We start from the raw sequence: 24,087 nt of genomic DNA on the forward strand, positions 1-24,087 counted from the left end.
GAAACTGTTCCACCATTCAATTATATCATTGCTGATCTGCACCTCTGAGGAAAGCCCTTGATCTGAAACGTTGGCTCTGTTTTTCTCTCCACAGATTCCAGCAGATCTGCTGGGTATTTCCAGCATTTTGAGTTTTTATTTCAGATTTCCAGTACCCACAGTATTTTGTTTTTGTTTTAGTTTATCATACCTGTGATTTGGCACCCAAAACTGAATGAAGTACTCCAAACGGAGAGGGGGTCAGTAAGGGGAGAAACTTAGGCCACAAAATAAATGGCCATTGTTTAAAAGTTATTATTGGATGGGTTCTCATGCACAGATGGCAGATTGGTAGATGGCTAGAGTCTTGGGGAATAGTCTTCTATTGGTGGTTTTTGGAGCTGGAAGGCATCAGAAATGCAATCATAATTGGTACATGTGTCAGCTAGCTCCATCTAAAAGAGGTGCTGCCCTGTTGGACAACAAACTCCCATGAGCTAATTGCATGAGGGCAGAAATGGGCATAATCCATGCTTAGATGTCAGTTTGGGCTCAGTTGTTACACACTTGTCTCTGTGTTAGAAGGTCATGTTTGAATTCCACTTCAGAACCATGAACACATGACACTTTAGTGCAATACTGCGGGGTGGTGTGGTGCTCTCTTCGAGATGAGATGCTTAACTGAAGCCCAATTTCTCTTTCAGTTGGACATAAGCAATCCTGTGGCACTATTTAGAGAACAGCAGGGGAGTTTTCCTGATGTCCTAGCCATTTTTATATCTCTCAAATAACATCAACAAAACAGATTTTCTGGTCATTTTTCATCATTGTTAGAGGGAGGGCATTGTGTGCAAATTGGCTACCACATTTTCCCTACATTATAACAGCAGCTATTTTTTCAACAGCTATTGAGTTTTCATAGCCATCCAGAGGCTTGCACAGTGGAAGGTTGGAGCTGTGTGAGATTTCAAGAAATTTTTCTGTTTACTGGCAGAAAATGGCAAGGGTGATGTATCCCATTTCAAAAACTTGTCATTGTGTGGAATCTCCTGACGACTGACATCTCCGATACTGCTAGGACTGTTACAGTGGCAGCTAATCCCCTGAAAATGATAGCGCCTCCATTGTGTAGTGGTTAAATGTTTGATGTTTGATTATGTGTGCCTGGTATCTGCTTTCTGTATGTGATTAGTTAAGGTTGGGTGTGGTGGTTGACTGAAAAAGAGAAACTAAGCTGAAGCAAGCATGAAAGCAGACATTTTAAATCACTGTGTAAAACTTATGTTCAGACATGGAGTGTATCATCTCTGAATATCTCTGAGGCATAAAAATACAACACATTGCATCCTAGCCATTCCCGCAGCTTGGCCTCAGCAGCGCTCTCAATAATTGTACATTGAGGGCTATAGGACGCCTTTGCGGTGGGTCATGCTTCAACCCTTCCCACTGTCCCTAATTGGATGGTGAACACAGAGGCAGCCAGCTTATTGGCTGCTCCCTACAAAATTTCACCATAAGTTGCAAAATCCAGCACAGTATTTCAAAGTAACGGGGCAGAAATTTTCGTCCCACAGGGACTGCGCACACCCGACCCACTGGGGAATAAAATAGTGTGCAATAACGTCGGGTGAGCATCGCGCACTCGAGTGATATTTCGCTCGGCGAGCAGGCGTGGGTGCCGGAGCGGCACCCGCCATTAATTAAACGACCATTTAAGGCCCTTACCAGTCCAGTTGACTGTGAATTTTCTTTGCCCATGTGATTTTCTGCTCTTTGCACCGGCAAAAGGGGCAGGCTGCCAGTTGGCATTCTCACAAACCTCATCCAAGAGCGGGATAAAAAGGGTCAGTAGCATTGCCAGTGTGAGTAGTGAGGAGTTTTGGAGATAGTTTACAGCTGGTTGCTTATTAGAAGCTTCATCTCTGTTTGGGGCTTCATTTTTAGCATTTCCTGGCTTCATTTCAGGACTCCTTGGTATCTGCAAGGCCCCCGGAGGAGTTAGACTGTGTGGACCCTTCAGCCTTCCCCGACCCTGGTAATGGGGATTGTGGTCTCTGCTGGAGGCACCTCCTCTGAGGAGGAACAGAGGGGCAGAAAGAAGAGGAGGCCACATGTCACTATGCAGCATCCAGGGGAGGCACCTGTGGGAGGGGAGGTGCAGGCACAAGGGACGCAGGGCGTGCAGGCACAAGGGATGCAGGGCCAGCAGGCAGTCCAAGGCGAAAGGGACTACAGAAGACACCACTATCCTGCTGCCAGGGGTTACATTTGGCGATGCAGCCACCTCAACATTTCCAAGGTGCAATAGCGATGCTCCAAGGCAGAGTGTGACCTCCATTTGCCAGATGATTGGGCCTGAGAACAGCTCCCTCTGTGTGGGTGGACAGCCCATGCCAGTGTCTCTGAAGGTCACAGTGGTCCTCAACTTCTATGCCTCTGGCTCTTTCCAGGTGTCAGTGAGGGATCTGTGTGGAGTTTCCCAATCAGCTGTCCACAGTTGCGTGAAGCTGGTGACAGAAGCTCTGTTCAGGCGGGTATTGATCTTTATTCTTTACCATACAGACCAGGCCAGACAGGCTGAGCAAGCCAGAGGCTTCGCAGTGATAGCTGGGTTCCCCCGCATCAAGGGTGCCATCAACTGCACACATGTGGCCATCAAGGCGCCAGTAGGTCAGCCAGGTGCCTTCATCAACAGGAAGGACTTCCACTCCATGAACTTGCAAATAGTGTGTGACCACAGGATGCAGATTCTGCAAGTCTGTGCAAGGTACCCTGACTGCTCCCATGATGCCTACAACCTCAGACACTTCCTGGTGCTGAGGCTGTTCAGTGCTCCAGCCCGACTAGATGGATGTCTCCTGGACGACAAGGGCTATAGGTTGAAGAGGTGGCACATGCCGCCTCTCTGCTACCCAAGAACAGAGACAGAGAAGCGCTATAATATGAGTCATGCCTCCACAAGGGCAGTGGTAGAGAGAACCATAGGCCTTATCAAGGTTTACTTCCGGTGCGTGGACTGTTCAGGGGAACCACTCCAATACCCTTCAGAGTGGGTGTCATTGATTGCGCTCACCACAATCTGGCACTGGCAAGGAGGTCCTGTTGGCCCTGATGACCTTGGCGGTCATCCTTTGGCCAGTGGAGCCTGTGCTGGCCCCGCCAGGAAGGGAGCGGCCAGTGCCATAGCTGGCATCATCTCCCCAGTCACAGCTGCCTCATCAGATGCCACAATCACTGGCAGAGGGGCGGAGAGGCTGCCGCCATCAAAGAGCACCCTGAGAGGAGCTGCAGAGACAACAGGCAGCTCATGCGCCAATGTGAGGTCACTCTGGACCTCCCTGCACATCATTGATGGACAGGTGCCTAGCTGGGATACTGGCTGCCTCATCCATCTTCCACACTGACACTGACCACCTGAGGTTAGCGCCTGTGTGAGGACCTGATTCTGTCCCTGGAGTTGCCTCTCCATGAAAGTCACCACTCTCTCAATGGAGGGGGCAGTGCGCTCAACCATGGTGGTCAACGCAGTGCTCACGCTCTGCATGGATCATCATGGAGACCATGACACGCACACCCTCATGAATCTCCACCAGATCTTCCTGCACATCTCACTGGACATCCAGCATCTGCTGCCTAATGGATGACTCCAGAGGCTCAGCATCAGCCTTTGATTGAGCATCATCCTGGTCTCCAGCAATCCTCCGACTGCCATCACCCTGGGCAATCTCTGCATCCGCCTGCTCCTCAAGCAATTGTAAAGTGTTGTCACCTATGTGCACCGAGATAGTTGCCACTGCTCTAATACCCACCGAGGTGCTGGTATCTGCACTGGTGCCTGCTTCAGCAAGCGGGTGTGACGCAGGTGCAAATGGTGCCCGGTGGTCCTGCGGTGTCAGGAGTGGCCCTTTGGGGTCTGGAGAATGAATGCCTGCTGGTGAACCTAAAAGGGAGAAGAAGGACATGTCATTAGGTAAAGTTAACACACTGTCACTGTGCATGCCAGGCACCCTGGTGAGAGAATGGAGATCTGCATCATGGTGCACTCGTCTTCCAATGATCAATGGGGACTCCAGTTGCAAGGCTCACATCAATGAGAAGACTACAGTAGAATGGTTGTACAAGCTGAAATACTCACTTCTGCGCACTGCTCTCTTAGCTTTGTCTGGCACCTCCGTCTCTCCACGCCCAGTTGCACGTGGGCACCTGCTGGCAAGGCACTCAGGCTCTAGGGCTTCTTGCTCATGCCTTGAGAGGATTAGGAGGCGAAAGGGGCTCCCACTGGTCCACAATCTTTCTATATTGCTGTGGGCCGTCTTCCCCTGAAACAACAGAGGAGCATTGATCAGTCCACTCTGTACATGAAGCGCCATTGCAGCCTGGCCAATCCCAGCTGAGGAGTACTTGACAGGGCACATCCAAGTTGTGGCCCTCAAGCTGCTAAGCACCCAGTCCAAGCAGCTAGGGCTCACCCCCTTGGCCAGCTCGAGTTGGCACTCAGACTCCAGCACCCCTGAGGTCCATGGAGCGGGTGGGGTCAGGGTCCGGGGTGGGGGAGGGTGGTGGTGGTGACCAGATCTTAACACATTTGTACACTGACCCATGCCAACACAGTACTCACCCTTTCTGAGTACAGCAGGTCACTGTAGCACTTCCGGCGCTGTACCCAGAAGCACCGCACCATGTCACATCTGCTGACCAGTGCTGCCACCTCCTCCTATGCCCTCTTGGTGAGGTGCGGTGGCCTCCTCCTTCCATCCATGGGGACGAGGGTGTCCCTCCTGGCAGCCAGCTCCTCCAGGAGGACGGCGAGGCATTCACCAGAGGAGCGGGTCGCTGAGAGCCCACCCGACCTGCCCTCCCACCTGCTATGTCCAGCTGCACTTGGGTCCATAGTGCACAGGGGACATCCTTTGTGGCAGCCTTCCAGGGGCTGCCTGGGCCACATTTAAACCAGTCGCTGAGTCACCTTTAGACCCAGCAGCCAGCAGGCCCCCGCTCGGCCCTTCTCCACCTTAATTGGCCCACCAGTGTGAAATCACAGTCGGGACCCAATCGTGGGCGGCACTCCAGTTCGCAGTCGCTCCAGGGCCCGCCCACCACGCCCGCCTGATGAAGGGAAAATCCTGCCCATGGTCTTCATTGGCTGAGAAGCACATTGACACATCTTAAAGTTACGAAGAATGCGATATGAATGCAAGTTTTCTTTCCTCCATCCCTTAAAGATTTTAGGAGGCCTTATGTCCCACTGGAGTGAAAGATTTCTGTCATGCTGCTCTGCACATTGGAAATTGCTTCACTTAAAAATTTATAAGAGATGAGCAGTCATGAGATGAATAAGCTTTTCTCATCCATAGCTTCTTATATTTAAGCATTACATTTAAGCTGTATTTGGCATATTGTAGCCTAAGCTTAAATGAACAACAACTAGTCCTTCCGTTTGTCACATTGCGTTGGACATTAAGTCTACATTTATTCTTTTCTCTTTATTTAACTTCTAGAAGCTAAGGTATTTTTTTTTCTGAAATCATTGCTTACTGTAATTATATATTTTTTACATATTCATGAAATTTGGTGTCGCTGGCTAGGCCAGCATTTATTGCCCGTCTCTTATTGCCCTTGAGAAGGTGGTGGTGAACTACCTTCTTGAACCACTGCAGTCCAGGTGATGTAGCTACACCCACAGTGCTAATAGGGAGAGAGTTGCAGGATTTTGACCCAACGACAGTGAAAGAACGGTGATTGGAACTTCCAGGTGATGGCATTCCCATCTATCTGCTGACCTTGTCCTTCTAGATGGTAGTGGTCATTGGTTTGGAAGATGCTGCCTAAGGAGCCCTGGTGCTTTGCTAAAGTGACGGTTGTAGATGGTACACACTGCTGCCACGGTGCGTCGGTAGTGAAGGGAGTGAATGTTTGTGGATGGGGTGCCAATCAAATGGGCTGCTTTGTCCTAGATGGTGTCAAGCTTCTTGAATAATATGTTGTTAAGTTACATAGTGTTGACTGTTAATTCATAAGAGTACCAAAATAGATTTGTCTTTAAGTTGAAAGTTCTAACATCAGTAATCAAAGTTCTCAGCCTTGACTCAGTGGTAGCACATACTCCTGCCTCTGAGTCAGGAAGTTGTGTATTTGTGTGTTACTCCTGACACTTAAGCATCAAATCTAGGCTGACTTTTCAGTGCAATACCAAGGGAATGCTGCTCCTTCAGAGCTGCCATCTTTCAAATGAGATGCTAAACCAAGGTACTGTCTGCCTTCTCGTGGCACCATTCAAAGAACAGCATGAGAGTTCTCCTGGCTTCAACGTTTATTCCTCAACCAACATCACTAAAAAAAATTATCTGGTGATTAAGTCATTTTCTCACTGTTATTATAGGACCCTTCTGTGCGCAACAGGTTGCTCCCTTGTTACAACAGTGGCTACTCTTCAAAAGTACTTAGTTGGTGGTAAAGTGATTTGAGACATCCTGAGATCATGAATGACACTGTATCAATACAAGTCCTTTTCTTCCTCGTGCGTCAAGCATAGCTGGGATTGGAACACTTTCCACCTATTAATCAAGAGGCTGTATGGAATATTGCATTATGAGCATATACTATACGATGAGCAGCATAGCTTTGATATAGATTAGGACCAAAGCTGAATGTCTTTAACAGTGCTATTGTACAACAGCAGCAATTTATCTATTCAAAGATGTATACTGCTCATCAGCATGAGCTGCTCCGTTCCAAACAATTTATGTTCTTAGAATAGGATTGTGTAGATAAATGCAGTGGATTCTGTCCAGTGCAAAATAGATTCGAAGAACCCCATGAATTCAGAATTAATTTCACTTAGAATCCCTAATAGCATCAAGGATAAGATAGTGATCTCGTTCATCTCGTTTAATTCCAGATCAATGTTCAGAGATGATATGGCATCACTTCAACATGCTACATCAGTCTCCTATCCCAAGAGGTTTAATGAGAAGAGAGATCTTGGATATTACTGTATGCTGCATGATCATAGCATCAAACAAAGGCAGGCAATTTTGATCACATTCATATTATTAAGAAACTAACTATCACAAAATATATTTCGGAGAAATCAGTGCACTAAGAAACATTTTAAATGGAAGTTACTCGCCTTGCATGTGACCACAGTGTCGGATTTAAAATGGTGGTCATCAGCTGAAGGACTCCAGTGTAAACGTTAAAACATAGCCAAGCGAATGAAATATATTTTAAGTCTTAAAAGTTCGGTCACACCAATTAAGAGCCCACACTAAATATTTGCTGGGATCCTATTAAAATGATACCTTGTTCTGCAAAGAGGCGATGGCGTAGTGGTACTGTCGCTGGACTAGTAATCCAGGGACCCAGGGTAATGCTCTGTGGACCCGGGTTCAATTTGATGGGATTTGAATTCAGTAAAAATCTGGAATTAAAAGTCTAATGATGACCATAAGACATAGGAGCAGAAATTAGGCCATTCAGCCCACCAAGTCTATTCCGCCATTCAATCATGGATGATAAGTTTCTCAACACCATTCTCCTGCCTCCTCCCTGTAACCTTTGATCGCCTTATCAATCAATAACCTATCTATCTCCGTCTTAAATAGATTCAATGACCTGGCCTCCACAGCCTGCTGTGGCAATGGATTCCATAGATTCACCACTCTCTGGCTAAAGAAGTTTCTCCTCATCTCTGTTCTAAAAAGTCTTCACTTTACTCTGAGGCTGTGCTCTCGGGTCCTAGTCTCTCCTACTAATGGAAACATCTACCCCATGTCCACTCTATCCAGGCCTTTCAGTATTCTGTAAGTTTCAATCAGATGCCCGCTCATCCTTCTAAACTCCATCGATTATAGATCCAGATTCCTCAAACGTTCCTCATATCTTAAGCCTTTCATTCCTAGGATCTGTCCTTGTGAACCTCCTCTGGACCCTCTCCAGAGCCAGCATGTCCTTCCTGAGATACGGGGACCAAAATTGCTCACAATAATCTAAATGTGGTCTGACAAGAGCTTTATAAAGCCTCAGCAGCACATCCCTGCTTTTATATTCAAGTCCTCTCGAAATAAATGCCAACATTGCATTTGCCTTCCTAACTAGAAACTCAATCTGCAAGTTAACCATAAGAGAAACCTGGAGTAGGACTCCCAAGACACTATGCACTCCAGATTTCTGAATTCTTTCCTCATTTAGAAAATAGTCCATGCCTCTATTCTTCCCACCAAAGAGCATGACCTCACACCTCCACAGCTTGTATTCCATCTGCCACATCTTTGCCCATTCTCCTAAACTGTCCAAATCCTTCTGCAGCATCCCCACCTCCTTAAAACTACCTGTCCCTCCACCTATCTTTGTATCATCTGCAAACTTAGCCAGAATGCCCACAGTTCCTTCATCTAGATCATTAATATATTAAGTGAAAAGTTGTGGTCCCAGCACTGACCCCTGCGGAACTCCACTAGTCACCGGCTGCCATCCTGAGAAGGACCCTCTTATCCCCACTCTCTGCCTCCTGCCAGACAGCCAATCTTCTATCCATGCTAGTACCTTGCCTCTAACACCATGGGGTCTTATCTTACTGAGCAGCCTCCTGTGCAGCGCCTTGTCAAAGGCTTCTGGAAGTCCAAGTAGATAACATCCATTGGCTCTCCTTTGTCTAACCTACTCATTACCTCCTCAAAGAATTCTAACAGATTTGTAAGGTATGACCTCCCCTTGATGAAACCATGCTGACTTTGCCCTATTTTACCATGCACTTCCAAATATTCTGAAAACCCATCTTTAATAATGGACTCTAAAATCTTACCAACGACCGAAGTCAGGCTAATCAGCCTGTAATGTCCCGTCTTTTGCCTCACTCTCTTCTTAAACAGGGGGGTTACATTAGCGATTTTCCAGTCCTCTGGGACCCTCCCTGATTCCAGTGATTCCTGAAAGACCACCGCTAGTGCCTCCACTATCTCTTCAGCCATCTCCTTCAGAACTCTGGGGTGTAAACCATCTGGTCCAGGTGATTTATCCACCTTCAGACTTTTCAGTTTTCCTAGCACCTTTTCCTTGGAAATGGCCACCATACTCACCTCTGCCCCCCGACTCTCTTGAACTTTGGGGATGTTACGCATATCTTCCACCATGAAGACTGACGCAAAGTATCTATTCAGTTCCTCCGCCATTTCTTTGTTCCCCACTAGTACTTCTCCAGCGTCATTTTCCAGTGGCCCAATGTCCACTTTTGCCTCTCTCTTACCCTTAATATATCTAAAAAAAACTCTTGCAATCTTCTTTTATATTACTGGCTAGTTTACCCTCATACTTAATCTTCTCCCTTCTTATTTCATTTTTAGTTGTCCTCTGTTGGTCTTTGTAGGCTTCCCAATCCCCTGGCTTCCTACTGCTCTTTGCCAAATTATATGTTTTCTCTTTAGCTATTATGCTGTCCCTGACTTCCCTTGTCAGCCATGGTTGCCTCGTCCTCCCTTTAGTATGCTCCTTCCTAGGGTTGAATTTTTGCTATGTCCCCCAAATTAGTCCCAGAAATTCCTGCCATTGCTGTTCCACTGTCTTTACTGCTAGGCTCATCTCCCAGTCAGTTCTGGCCAGCTCCTCTCTCATGCCTCTGTAGTTGCCTTTATTCAACTGCAATACCATTACATCTGATTCCAGCTTTTTCCTCTCAAATTGTAAGGTAGATTCTATCATATTATGGTCACTTCCTCCTAATGGTTCCTTCACCTTAAGATCCCTTATCAAATCTGCCTCATTACACATCACTAAATCTAGAATTGCCTGTTCCCTAGTGGGCTCCACCACAAGCTGCTCCAAAAAGCCATCTCGTAGACATTCCACAAATTCCTTTTCGTGGGATCCACTACCAACCTGATTTTCCCAGTCTAACAGCATATTGAAATCCCCCATGATCACTGTAACCTTGCCTTTCTTACACGCCTTTTCTATCTCCTGGTGTATCTTGTGCCCCACATCCTGACTACTGTTCAGAGGCCTGTACATAACACCCATTATAGTTTTTTATCCTTTGCGGTTCATCAATTCTACCCACACAGATTCCACATCACCTGACCCTACATCATTTCTTGCTATCGATTTAGTTTCATTTCCTATTAACAAAGCGACCCCACCTCCTCTGCCAACCTGCCTATCTTTTCGATAGGATGTATATCGTTGGATATTTAGCTCCCAGTCCTAACCCGCTTGCAGCCATGTCTCCATGATGCCCACCACATCATACCTGCCAATTTCAATATGCGCCACAAGCTCATTTACCTTATTTTATATACTGCGTGCATTCAGATACAACACCTTCAGTCCTGTATTTCCCAGCCCCCTTCTCTTGTCATCCCTTTAACTGATGTGCTTGAAGTTAGATTCCTAGCCCTTTCCAAACACTCTCTCCAACTTTGTGTTCTGCAGACTTTAATATCCTCTCCTGGGCTCTCCTTTCTTTTCAGTTTTTTCATAATTTTCCATAAAGTTGAATCCATCCCCCCACATGCTAACCTGCTGCTTTGTTTCCCATTAGTCATACTTCTTGGAGTTTTACCCTTCCCTTCCCCCCCACTTTCAAGTTTAAAGTCCTGTTAACCATCCTATTTACCCTTTTCGCTAGAACATTGGTCCCAGATCGGTTCAGATGGAGACCGTCTGAACGGTACAGATCCCTCCTGTTCCAATACTGACGCCAGTGCCCCATGAAATGGAACCCCTCTTTCCCGCACCACTCCTTTAGCCACGTGCTTACTTCCCTTATTCTCGCATCCATATGCCAATTTGCAAGTGGCTCAGGTAGTAATCCGGAGCTTATAACGCTTGAGGACCTGTTCTTTAATTTAGTTCCTAGTCCCTGATAATCCCCAAACAGGTCCTCTTTCCAAGTCTTACCTATATTACTCGTCCCGTCGTGGACCATAACAACTGGATCCTCCCCCTCCATCTCCAATATCCTTTCAAGCAGGTCAGAGATGTCCCTCACCCTGGCACCGGGCAGGCAACATACCATGCAGGACTCTCGATCCTGCTTACAAAGGATGCTATCAATTCCCATAATTATAGAATCCCCTACAACTACCACTTGTCTTTTTGCTCCCCACTCTTGAATGGCCTCCTGTGCCTCGGTGCTGTGGTCAGCTGGCTCATCCTCCTTACAGCCCTGTTCCTCATCCACACAGGGACCAAGTACCTCGTACCTGTTGGACAAGGTCAAGAGCTGAGACTCCTCTGTTCCTAAACATAGGATCCCTCTACCTGCCTCACTTGCAGTCACACCCTGCTGACCCTGACCACTGACCGAACTAGAGGTACTTAATCTACCGGGAGTGACCACCTCCTGAAACAAAGCGCCCAGGTAAATCTCCCCCTCCCGGATGAGCTGCAGCATCCGGAGCTCAGACTCCAGCTCATCAATTCTGAGCCAGAGTTCCTCCAGCAACCAACACTTGCTTCAAATGTGGTCAGTGTGGCTCACAATGGGATCTGCCAGCTCCCACATCATACAGCTGCAGCACATGACCTGCCCAGCCATCTCGACTTAGATAATTAATTTATTAATTAGCTTTGCAGAGTTTTTTTTTCAAATTCGGTGCAGATTTCCTACCAACCAATCAGGTCAAAAATTTCCTGTGACATCACTTTTTCAGTTTTGGCTTCAGTTACTCTGTGCCCTGACCTCACGGCTCCAGTGCTCCTCCATTCGAGTCTGCTCCCTGGAGACAAGGCCATGAGTTCCTGAGGTAGGCTAGATTTATACTCGCCTCTCCAATGCTTCTCCCTCCGAGTCTCCCTGGAGACAAGGCCGCGAATCCCCAAGGTACACTAGATTTATATTCACTGCTCGGTGCTCCTCCCGCCATCACCATGGAACCATTGTCGATTGTTGTAAAAACCCATCTGGTTCACTGATGTGCTTTAGGGAAGGAAATCTGCTGTCCTTACCTGGTCTGGCCTATACGTGACTCCTGTGTGGTTGACTCTTAAATGCCCTCGGAAATGGCTAGCAAGACCTCAGTGTAACAAAGTCACAGTGATGAATCAGTGTTACTCCATGTTAAACACCACTTGGAGGAACCCTGAGGGTGGCAAGGGCGCAGAATGTACTCTGGGTGGGGGACTTTAATGTCCATCACCAAGAGTGGCTCAGTAGCACCACTACCTACCAAGTTGGCCATGTCTTAAAGGACATAGCTCCTAAACTGGGTCTGTGGAAAGTGGTGAGGGAACCAACAAGAGGGAAAAACATATTTGACCTCATCCTCGCCAACCTGCCTGCCTCAGATGCATCTCTCCTTGACAGTATCAGTAGAAGTGACCACTACACAGTCGTTGTGGAGACGGAGTCCCGCCTTCACATTGAGGATACCCTCCATCGTGTTGTGTGGCACTACCACTGTGCTAAATAGAATAGATTTTGAACAGATCTAGCAGCTCAAGACTGGGCATCCATGAGGTGCTGTGGGCCACCAGCAGCAGCAGAATTGTGCTCATACACAATCTGTAACCTCATGGCCCGGCATATCTTTCACTCCACCATTATCATCAAGCCAGGTAATTAACCCTTATTCAATGAAGAGTGCAGGAAGACATGCCAGGACCAGCACCAGGCATACGTAAAAATGAGGTGTCATCCTGGTGAAGCTATAACACAGCACAACCTGCGTGCCAACCAGCATAAGCAGTTAGTGATAAACAGGGGTAAGCGATCCCACAGCCAATGGATCAGATCTAAGCTCTGCAGTCCTGCCATATCCAGTCATAAATGGTGGTGGACAATTAAACAACTCACTGGAGGAGGAGGCTCCACAAATATCCCCATCCTCAATGATGGAGGAGCCCAGCACATCAGTGCAAAACATAAGGCTAAATCATTCGCAACAACCTTCAGCCAGAAATGCTGAGTGGATGATCCATCTTGGCTTCCTCCTGCGGTCCCCAGCATCACAGATGCCAGTCTTCAGCCAATTTGATTCACTCTATGTGATATCAAGAAACGGCTGACGGCACTGGATATTGCAAAGGCTATGGGCCCTGACAATATTCCAGCAATAGTACTGAATACTTGTGCTGCAGACCTTGCCGCACCCCAAGCCAAGCTGTTCCACTACAGCTACAACACTGGCATCTACCCGGCTATGTGGAAAATTGCCCAGGTATGTCATTTACACAAAAAGGACAAGTCCACCTGGCCAGTTACCACCCCATAAATCATCACTAAAGTAATTGAAGGGGTCATCAACAGTGCTATCAGGCGACACTTGCTTAGCAATAACCTGCCCACTAACACCAAGGCCTTTCAGATCCATTCCTCATTACAGCCTTGGTTCAAACCTGGACAAAAGAGCTGAACTCCCGACGTGTGGTTAGAGTGTCTGCCCTTGACATCAAAGCAGCATTTGACAGAGTGTGACATCAAGGAGCCCTAGCAAAACTGGAGTCAATTCAAATCAGGAGAAAACTCTCTGTTGGTTGGAGTCATAACCAGCACAAAGGAAGATGGTTGTGGTTGTTGGAGGTCAGTCATCTCAGCTCCAGGACCTCACTGCAGGAGTTCCTCAGAGTAGGGTCCTCAGCCCAATCATCTTCAGCTGTTTCATCATTGGCCTTCTTTCCATCATAAGGTCAGAAGTGGGGATGTTCGCTGATGGTTGCACAATGTCCAGCACCATTCACGACTCCCCAGTTACTGAAGCAGTCCATGTCCAAATGCAGCAAGATCTGAATAACACCCAGGCTTGGGCTGACAAGTGGCAAGTAACATTCGCACCACACAAGTGTCAGGCAATGACCATCTCCAACAAGGGAGAATCCAACCATCGCCCCTAAATGTTCGATGGCATTACCATTACTGAATCCCTCACATACTGGGGGCTACTATTGACCAGAAACTGAACTGGACTAGCCATATAAACTCTGTGGCTACAAGGGCAGGTCAGAGGCTAGCAATCATGCCATGAGAAACTCATCTCCTGACTCCCCAAAGCCTGTCTACCATCTACAAGGCACAAGTCAGGAGTGTGATGGAATACTCCCCACTTGCCTGGATTAGTGCAGCTCCCACAACATTCAAAAAGCTTGACCCCAATCAAGGCAAAGCAGCCTGCTTGACTGGCAAACCATCCACAAACATTCAATCCTTCCACCACCGACGCACAGTAGCAGCAGTGTGTACCATCTACAAGATGCACTGCAGGAATTCACAAAGGCTCCTTTGACAGCACCTTCCAAACCCACGACTACTACCACCTAGAAGGACAAGGGCAGCAGATAGATGGCAACATCACCACCTGGAAATTCCCCTCCAAGTCACTCATGATCTTGACTTGGAAATATGTCGCCATTCCTTCACTGTTGCTAGGTCAAAATCCTGGAACTCCCTCCTTAACTGCAATATGGGTGTACCTACACCACATGGACTGCAGTGGTTCAAGAAGGCAGCTCACCACCACCTTCTCAAGGGTAATTAGAGATGGGCAATCAATGCTGGCCCAGCCAGCAAAGCCCACATCCCACGAATGATTTTTTTTAAATATTAATATTGAAAACGTCTTGGACATTTTGAAACAAAAACTTGCAGCAGACCAGGCTTTAGGAAGAAGATACTTGCAGCAGACCAGGCTTTAGGAAGAAGATTAGGGGCAACAAACCTCTTCAAGGAAACCAATCTGTGCTTCAAGTACAGGTGCAGGGCCAGAGTTGGGGTTGTACGTGTTGGTGGTGGTGTGCTGGTTAATCAGTGAGGTCTTCATAACTTCTTAAACACCTCTTAACATTTACCTTAGTGCATAACTCTAAAAGATCTTTTCCTATTGCTTTATGTAATTTAACTTAGGGGTTTTGACAGAGTAGCAATAAATTGTTTCTACTGTAGTTATGCAACCAGAGAACACAAATTTAAGATAATTGGCAAAAGAGCTGGCAGGTGAGGATTGCGGTGGGGTGGTGGGTGTGGTGGAAGAGCGGGAGGCAGGAAGTATTTTATTTATGCAGCAAGTGACATCTGGAATGCGTTGCCTGAAAGGATGATGGAAGCAGGTGCAATTGTAAATTTCAAACAGGAATTGAATATATACTTGAAAAGAAAATCTTCCAGGCCTATGGGCAAAGAGCAGACTAAATGGATAGCTTTTTGAAAGAACTAGCACACGCACAAAGTACCAAAGGGCTTGCTTCTGTGCTATATGGATCTACAAAGACATTATTTTTAATATTAATTTTACATGGAGAAGTACTGACTGCAATCGTTGCAGTGTTAAACATGCACTTTAACTTAAGAGTCCATGTGTGCCTTATGTTCAATGTGATGTGTGTGCTGTGGTGTTTCGCTCTCCTCTGTAAATTGGTGGGCCTTTATCTTTCTTATTCTCAAGTGATGACCAATAAAAGAAGTAGGTAAAGAGGAGAGCTGAGAAGTTTCCTGAAAACTTGTTTGTTATTCTGCTGACAACCTCGCTCAGTGTGTTTCAGACCCAGGGCCTAACTAGGGGCCTGCATGTTTTGATCTGCATCTCCTGTCAAATGCCTGGAGACACGCATTATCAGGAAACTGATGTTAACCTGAGAGAAAATCAGTTGTTTCTATGTCTTCACATATTCCTCTAATGAAGTTCGAGTCCTGGCTGTTGCCACTGATCTCGGCAACTTACATTTATGGGAACTATTCCAAAAGTTTCAATATTAAGTGGCTCACAAAGAGGTCAAATTGAATTTGCAGATATTTCTTGAACATTCTGTAAATCATCATCAAGTATAACACTTCATACGTTTGAACCAATTCTCAGTGAAGCAAACAACAATGAAAAAGTGAATTAAATACGCAATTCATGTTATAGACATTAGGATAGTCTGACAATTTTTTTTATTATAGTTTCCAGAGCAAGACATAAAATTCATCCAAAGATGGAATTAAAATGGAATAATTTGCTTTAACAATATTATAATTTCATTATAGTTGTAAGTTAGATATTAAAGAAGTAAATTTGTAGTTCTAGTATTCTTTACCTTGTGCAATATTGTATCATATTTCATAAACAAAGATTCGATGTGCTTAGATATTAATTGCCATTTTAAGACACACAAGATTTTCTGAGAAAAATAGCATGTCATGATGGAATGAATAATTAAAACAATTAGTATATTTGAACTGAATATTAAAAAGTGTATTTCTTTCGTAAATGGAACATGATAGCATGCAGCAACTCAGCTAGTAGGTCAGAACAGATATCTGCAAACTTACTTGTCTTCACATCAGTGTTTTGATTACAGCTATATGATCAATATTTAGGTATGTCTATTACAAGTTTGTATTCATTGAAGTAAAGTGTATCTGTGAAGAGAGCAGATTGACTTCATTGCACTTCATTTGGCTTGATAACTTAAGGTGTTGTGCTTGGATCCTTGCAGAGACCAAAGTTAGTGTTTGTTATTGAACCAATGATGGATTTATCGCCGTCACACCTCAGACCATGTTGACAGGGACATTTGTAATAAACATTATACAGGAGCTGAAAGGAAAGACACAGTTTCAATATTTCCTCAATTTCATAAATAGGCTGAGTAGATCAGTCTTCCTAGGATTGGAGTATTTTACTTTCTTTTAAAGTGAATTGCTAGATGCCAAGGTTGTGTAGCCATGAATCAAATTGTATTCATCATTACAGTCAGTGTAACATTAACAATAGTTAGATTTATTTAAATGAGTCCAAGATTGACAGTAAACTTACTTATATCCTTCGTCCCCTCCTCCCCCAATTGCCAAGTCACAGAGTAGTATTAATGACAACTGTATGAAAGTCTTTGGAATAGGCGATCAAACCCAACTGCAGAATGAGGATGTATAGTAAATGGTTCACTACTGGCAAAATATTAGGCTCATATACCATAGACATTGGCATTTAAATCAACCCTTGAATCCTCAAAAATCCCTCCAAGATGGGGTCAGCGTATACGCTAAGCTTAAGAGTGAACCATCGATGTGAGTGTGGGCGGTTGTCATCTTTGTAGTTCACCATGCAGGGTCTGCTTTGTGTCGGCATGTCTTAAACTCCCGTGCATCTTTTCAACACTGCCCCTATTACCTGAGTGATCCTTTGCACCCAGTTATAAGATACCAGTAAAACATCTATTTATGGAGTGAAAAATTGAGGCTGACTATTAATGTAAGTAAAGCATGTTGTGGCTGAAAAGGGGAGTCATTTATAAGCTGAGTATATGCAAAACATGGTTTGCACAGCTGAAGATATGGGGTCATCGTATACACCAGATCAACTTATACGCTGCAAACTATGCCTCTTTTAAAAAAATAATCTCCATGTGCTTTAAAAAGATGCTTTAAAATAATTTTCAGCTATATATGTGGTGCAGTGGGTAGCATCCCGGCCTCTGAGCTTGAAGCTCTGGGTTCACGTCCCCCTCCAGGACTTGAGGACCACAGAAGGTATATTCATAACGTGGCCAAACAGGTTGATTAACAACCTGCCAATCCTTCCAATGTGCCTATGGCATTTGGCAAGAGTAGGAGAGTCTCCTGGTCAGTCAGGCTTGATGTGGAGTGGCATCCTCAAGCTAAAGCCTCTGGCAACAGACTGGCTACCTGCTCCAGGAAAAAATAGCTGTGGAAACAGATGTATGCGCATACTTTGCCTGCCTCGTGTGCCACTATGTGTGGGAAGGGGAAGGAAGAAGCTACACAACATAGGATATTGCTTTAAAGTGCTCGCCATGACTCCATGGTAACAGTTAAACCTCTGAGTTGGAATGTTGTGGTTCAAGTCCCACTCCAGAGACTTGAGAAGAAAATTGAGGTTGACTTTCTAACAACATGACTAAAGGAGTGCTACACTGTCAGAGTTGCAATCTTTCAGCGAAGATGTTAAAATGAGGCCCTGTCTGCTCTCTTATAAACAATCCTGCGGCACTGTTAAAAGAAAAGCAGGCAAGTTTTTTTTTATTCATTCACGGGATGTGAGCTTCGCTGTCTGGGCCAGCATTTATTGCCCATCCGTATTTGCCTTTGAGAAAGTGGTGGAGAGCTGCCTTCTTGAACTGCTGCAGTCCATGTGGTGTAGGTACACTCACATTGCTGTAAAGGAGGCAGTTCCAGGATTTTGGCCCAGCGACAGTGAAGGAACAGCTGTATATGGGATGGTAAAAACAAAAAAATAAAAACAAAAAAACTGCGGATGCTGGAAATCCAAAACAAAAACAGAATTACCTGGAAAAACTCAGCAGGTCTGGCAGCATCGGCGGAGAAGAAAAGAGTTGACGTTTCGAGTCCTCATGACCCTTCGACAGAACTGTTCTGTCGAAGGGTCATGAGGACTCGAAACGTCAACTCTTTTCTTCTCCGCCGATGCTGCCAGACCTGCTGAGTTTTTCCAGGTAATTCTGTTTTTGTTTTGTATATGGGATGGTGACTGACTTGGAGGGAAACTTCCAGGTGGTGGTGTTCCCATCAGTTCTCCCTGGTGCTGTGGCAATATTTATCCTTCAATCACCAAAATAGATTATCTGGTCTTATCAAGTTGATGTTTCTGAGATTTGCAACGTGCATTGCAAACATTGCATCCCCCAAAAGTACTTAATTGCCTGTAAAGTACTTTGGGACATCCTGAGGTCATGAAAGGTGCTGCATAAATACAAACCTTCGGTTTTTTTAAATTAGGAAGTTGGAAGGAACTGATAGAGTAAGAACAATATAAAACAGTGTGTTTTGCATGTGAACTAACATGCAAATATTTATATTTATATCTGTCTTATGTTCAAACAACTCTTTGCAGAATAAATGACATTTGGAATATAGTGATTGTTGTGATGTAGGTAAATATAGTTCTGCAGGAATAATAAACAGCAAAGAGGTCTCAGTAACAGAATGATGGAAAGGAATGACTTTTCCATTTATGTTTAGATCCCCTTGATACTGGCTGATCAAATAATTAATATTTTTTATTACTGAAGATAACTTTAAAATTGAACACTTACATGATTTGAGCATGCATTTCCTTCAGCACCTTTATCAGCACACCTTGCAAGACTCAGTCCAGTTTCTCGCTGGCAGCATCGACTCTTGCATTGAAAGCTTCCAACGCAGAGCTCTCCATCACTCTTTTTAAAAATAAGACACATATTATACTTGTTAAAATCAAACAGCAAAACTAATTGTGCAATGACGAAATGTAATTTCTAAAAATGTATCCGCCAGATTACTTCAGTCATACACCTCTCATCCTTTGAAACCACAACAAAGAAAATGGAGAGGCATTAGCAACATGGATTATATGGAAAATTTGCAAACGAAGGTGCTTTTAAAACATTTTACAGAGCGCATAAATGTTAATCATTTCTATAGAAGAATCAATCATACAGCTTCCTTTTGAGATATTTTACTAAACAGGTGTGTTATACTTGGGCTTTTCATTAAACATATTTTTGGCCAAACCACAGAATGATTTCATTTCTGTCACGCTGATTTATTTAATAAGGAGAAAACACCATTGTATGACAGTAAATGGTTCCTTAAAATACTTAAGTGAATTTAACTGAGTGTTCACCCACTCATCTTCCGTAACTTGAGTGGAAAAGCCATGGGAACCTCAAGAAAATGACACCACTTTTCTAGGATTTCCACTGAAGTTAAAATGGATAAGTGAAGGAAATTCACCCCCGAAAGCATGGTAATAAGTCAATTAAACTACATGTAACCTCTTTCACAGTAACTTCACCATTGTTCACTGATATTGCATTGCTTTGTATACTTTGTATACAAAGTTGTTTTCCAGATGTTTCCACATGACCTTACCAGGTTCAGGAACAATCCTCTCTCTCGAGCTGCTATTCCAACTGCAATGCAGCATGCTAGGTAGACCAGTATTACGTTCATGTTGCACATGCTGGACAGTAGCTAGAATAATGAGGGAATTCCAATTCTTCCTTTTATAGCCATTCAATAAGTCAAATGTGAAAGTTAATCATTAAAATTGACATTTCTAATCACTGCAATTATTGCAAAATATAATTCATTATGATTACTGGTCTGGGACTTCAACAGATGTACTATGTGCAAGATGTTAATCAGTGATGACTGTTCTCCTTTCCTTTTTTTATACTTTCTCTTATTTCAAACAGATGTTCTGTCAAATTTTGATCACTATGTTTACCTTTCACACTACATTAGTTGGTGTTATCAGCCCTGATCATGTCTTATTTTTATCCCTAACACTTTTAGACAAAGAAAAGCAAACAAATTGACAAACATGTCTGATTAATTACTCCTGGCCATGTATAATGTAGCTGCAGGGTTTTTTTTTAATCAAATCACAATTTTAGGTCACTCAATGGGTTAAACGTTTAAGTGCACTGTGTTGGGTATGTTGAACAGAATGGAGGTATGCCTGATGATGGAAAATGGTCTCTTTCTGTACTTTGCTTTCTATAACCAAGCATAAATGTGGTTACAATTCACCACAGTGTCCTCTGGCCCAGAAACTTAGAAAACTGAAACAAAAACAGAAATACCTGGAAAAACTCAGCAGGTCTGGCAGCATCAGCAGAGAAGAGCACAGTTGACGTTTAGAGTCCTCACATTTTGAGGACTCGAAACATCAACTGTGCTCTTCTCCGCCGATGCTGCCAGACTTGCTGAGTTTTTACAGGTATTTCTTTTTTTGTTTTGGAATTCCAGCATCCGCAGTTTTTTGTTTTTAAGTTAGAAAACTAATCAGCCAGTGATCCCATCAACAATTGCTATCCAATAGTATTTGCTCGAAAGTGCATGCAGGAATATCATGGGAGCACAGGATCAGGTCAATTATGATGGTCTCCATGGACAAACAACCTGCTGATAATCACTGTCCAGGCTCAAGACAATGAAAAACCATCTGTGGCCACGGAGCAATGTCCAACATTATTCAACATCTGCAGATAACCATCAAACTGGCATTGGAATGTGTAGCCTTAAGCCTAACCCATTCAAAGAACCATACAGTTTAACAGAAAAACTTACTTGGGTGAGCAGTCTCGCTCCCTGCCCCACTTCAACACACCCACTCATCAAAACGTTTATCTTCTAATAAATGCCAAAAATCATCCTAAGAAACTTGACTACTTTAAATTTATCATCTTTACAACAAAGCTGAATTACAATTCGTACTTGTACCTTTAACCCCTATTCACAGTTTGAACAGGATTAGTTTCTTTACAAGTGTCGCTGAGATGTTGGTGTTGAATGACTGGTCCTGTTCATACATCAGAAAAAAATGCACTCCAAATTCCAAATTTGGCTAAACTATTTCCCTATTTTTAAAACCGAGTGTTTCAGACTGGCACATTCCAAGCTCAAGGGCTAAGTGCAGAGGGATGCTCTAAAGTTTGGGACAGCCGCCTCAGAGACGCAATGGGGAAAGGTTCTGTCTAAGGCCTTTCAGCCATAGTGCACTGAGGGGCTGGAAATTGTATAGAACTGCTCGGGCTATATGATTCACATTGAATCTTTACAGTAAATATTACATGTATCACATTGTATTGAAGCACCTCAGAGTGCAACATGGCCTATGTAGACAATTTAAATATCATTGCACTTTCGGTAATGACTATTTTGAAATGTTTGTAATGTGCTTTTTATTGTATTGAAGCACTTCAGCGTGCAACATGATCTATGTCGAAAATTTGAATATGATTGCACTTTCTGTGATTGTCATTTTGAAATGTTCGGTAATGCTCTTTTAGATATTTTATGAATAAAGTATATTTTTGCAAATAATAATAAAAAATTGACATAAATAGAAATGGCATGTCGGCTGGGACTCACTTGGTAGCACTCTTGCCTCTGAATCACAGGGTTTTGGGTTTAAATCCGACTCCAGGAATTGAGCACACAAAAAAAAATCGAAGCTGATATCCAGTGCAGTACTGAGGAAGCACAACACTGTCAGAAGTGGTGTCTTTCAGATGGGCTATTAAACCGGTTTGCCTGTATGGGTGGATGTAAAAGATTGCTTTGCACTACTTCAATGAAGAACACAAGAGTTATCCTTGTGTCCTGGCCAATATTTGTCCCTCGATCATAATCACAAAGCACAGGTTATTTGTCCATTATCACATTGCTGTTTGCGGCAATTTGCTGAGTTTTTTTTACTCTTTCATGGAACGTGAGCTTCGCTGGCTGGGCCAGCAGTAATTACCCATCCTTAATTGCCCTTGAGGAGGTGGTGGTGAGCCGCCTTCTTGAACCGCTGCAGTCTATATGATGTAGGTACACCCTCAATGCTGTTAGGGAGGGAGTTCCAGGATTTTGACAGGGAACAGCGATATAGTCCCAGGTCAGGATGGTTTGGATGAGAACATGCAAGTGATGATGTTCCCATGCATCTGCTGCCCTTCTACATTGTAGAGGTCATGGGTTTGGAAGAAGCTGTCAATGGAGACTTGGTGAGTTGCTTCTTTGCATCTTGTAGGTGGTACACATCGGGCAGAAATTTCCCCCTGCCGGGGGGTGGGGGGGCGGTTGTGCGGGGGCAGGCAGTTGGGAGTGGGGGTGGGGGTGGGGGGGGTGGGTGGTGGGGGGGGCGGTGCAAACCAGTTTGGGGCCGTGCCGCCATTTTACGTGGGCGGACCAATTAAGTCCCACCCAGTGTGATGCACACCCAGAAGCGCTGAGCACTCCCTGTGCGGGCGGGGGCAGGGGGTATTCCCTCAGTAGGGGTCTGTGCTCTTTCGCGCATGCGTGCAAAAGGTTGCAGAAATCTCCCGGAGTCACCTCTGTGCCTCAGGGAGATTAGTTTAAGGTTTAAAAATTTAAATGCAAAAACAGAAATATTTTAAGAATTGTCCACTCATGTAACAGTGTCACTTGAGCTTTATGAATTTTGAATAAAAACTTTATTTAATTAATGAAACCTTCATGAAACCTCATCCCGCCTGTGGATGAGGTTCCATGAAAAATGCGAAGGCCACCTGGGCTCATTGCCTGAATGCCAACCTTAAGGTTGGACGGGTAGCCCTGTTAATTGTTTTAATGACTATTTAAATTGCCTTAATAGGCCTTAGACAGTTTGGCAGGCGCACAGCCAAGTCGGCTCTGCACTCGCCGAACTGAAAACCTAAGTGATGCGTGGTGACACCAGGACACCCATCCAACGTCACTGCATGTCATTTTAGGATTCAGCGAGGGTGTCCCACCCCCACTCGCTGACCCGAAAGTTCTTTCCATTGTTGCTATTGTGCATTGGAGGTGGTAGGAGTGAATGTTTAAGGTGGTAGATGGGGTTCCAATCAAGTGGACTGCTTTGTCCTGGATGGTGTCAAGATTCTTGAGCATTGCTGGAGCTGCACTCACCCAGGCAATGGGAGAGCATTCCATCACACTCCTGACTTGAGTCTTGTATATGGTTATTAGGCTTTGGGGAGCCAGGAGGTGAGTTAATCTCAGCTGAATTCCTAGCCTCTGACCCGTTCTTGTAGCCACAGTATTTTTATGGCTAGTCCAGTTCAGTTTCTGGTCAAACCATAGGTGTTGATAGTGGGGGATTCAGAGATGGGAATGCCATTGAACATCAAGGGGAGATGATTGGATTCTCGCTTGTTGGAGATGGTCATTTGTGTGGTGCGAATATTACTTGCCACTTTTCAGCCCAAGCCTGAATGTTGTACAGGTCTTGGTGCATTTGGACATGGACTGCTTCTGTATCTGGGGAGTCACAAATGGTGCTGAACAATGTGCAATCATCAGTGAACATCCCCACTTCCAACCTTATGAAGGAGGGAGCTCAAATTGATGAAGCAGCTGAAGATGGTTTTGGCCTAGGACACCATCCTGAGGAACTCCTGCATTGATGTCCCGGGGCTGAGATGACTGACCTGCAACAACCACAACCATCTTCCTTTGTACTAGGTATGATTCCAACCAGTGGAGAGGTTTCCCCCTGATTCTCATTGACTCCATGTTTCCTAGGGCTCCTTGATGCCACACTCAGTCAAATACTGTCTTGATGTCAGGGGCAGTCACTCTCACCTAACCTTGAATTCAGCTCTTTTGTCCATGTTTGGTCCAAGGCTGTAATGAGGTCAAGAGCTGAGTGGCCCTGGCAGAACTCTAACTGAGCATCACTAAGC

General features: G+C 44.7%; 1 protein-coding gene across 1 annotated transcript; it reads right to left on the bottom strand.

Moving 5' to 3' along the window:
• Positions 1 to 16,355: 16,355 nt before the first annotated feature.
• Positions 16,356 to 19,858, bottom strand: LOC121282389 (colipase-like). The gene is made up of 3 exons (XM_041196109.1): positions 19,778 to 19,858; positions 18,961 to 19,083; positions 16,356 to 16,484 (listed from the first exon to the last, which is right to left on the bottom strand). Exons 1-3 carry the CDS (start codon positions 19,856 to 19,858, stop codon positions 16,356 to 16,358), a joined length of 333 nt encoding a protein of 110 aa, XP_041052043.1.
• Positions 19,859 to 24,087: the final 4,229 nt, after the last annotated feature.

The sequence above is a fragment of the Carcharodon carcharias genome, chromosome 9 (genome assembly GCF_017639515.1).
Source record: "Carcharodon carcharias isolate sCarCar2 chromosome 9, sCarCar2.pri, whole genome shotgun sequence".
Taxonomy (NCBI): domain Eukaryota; kingdom Metazoa; phylum Chordata; class Chondrichthyes; order Lamniformes; family Lamnidae; genus Carcharodon; species Carcharodon carcharias.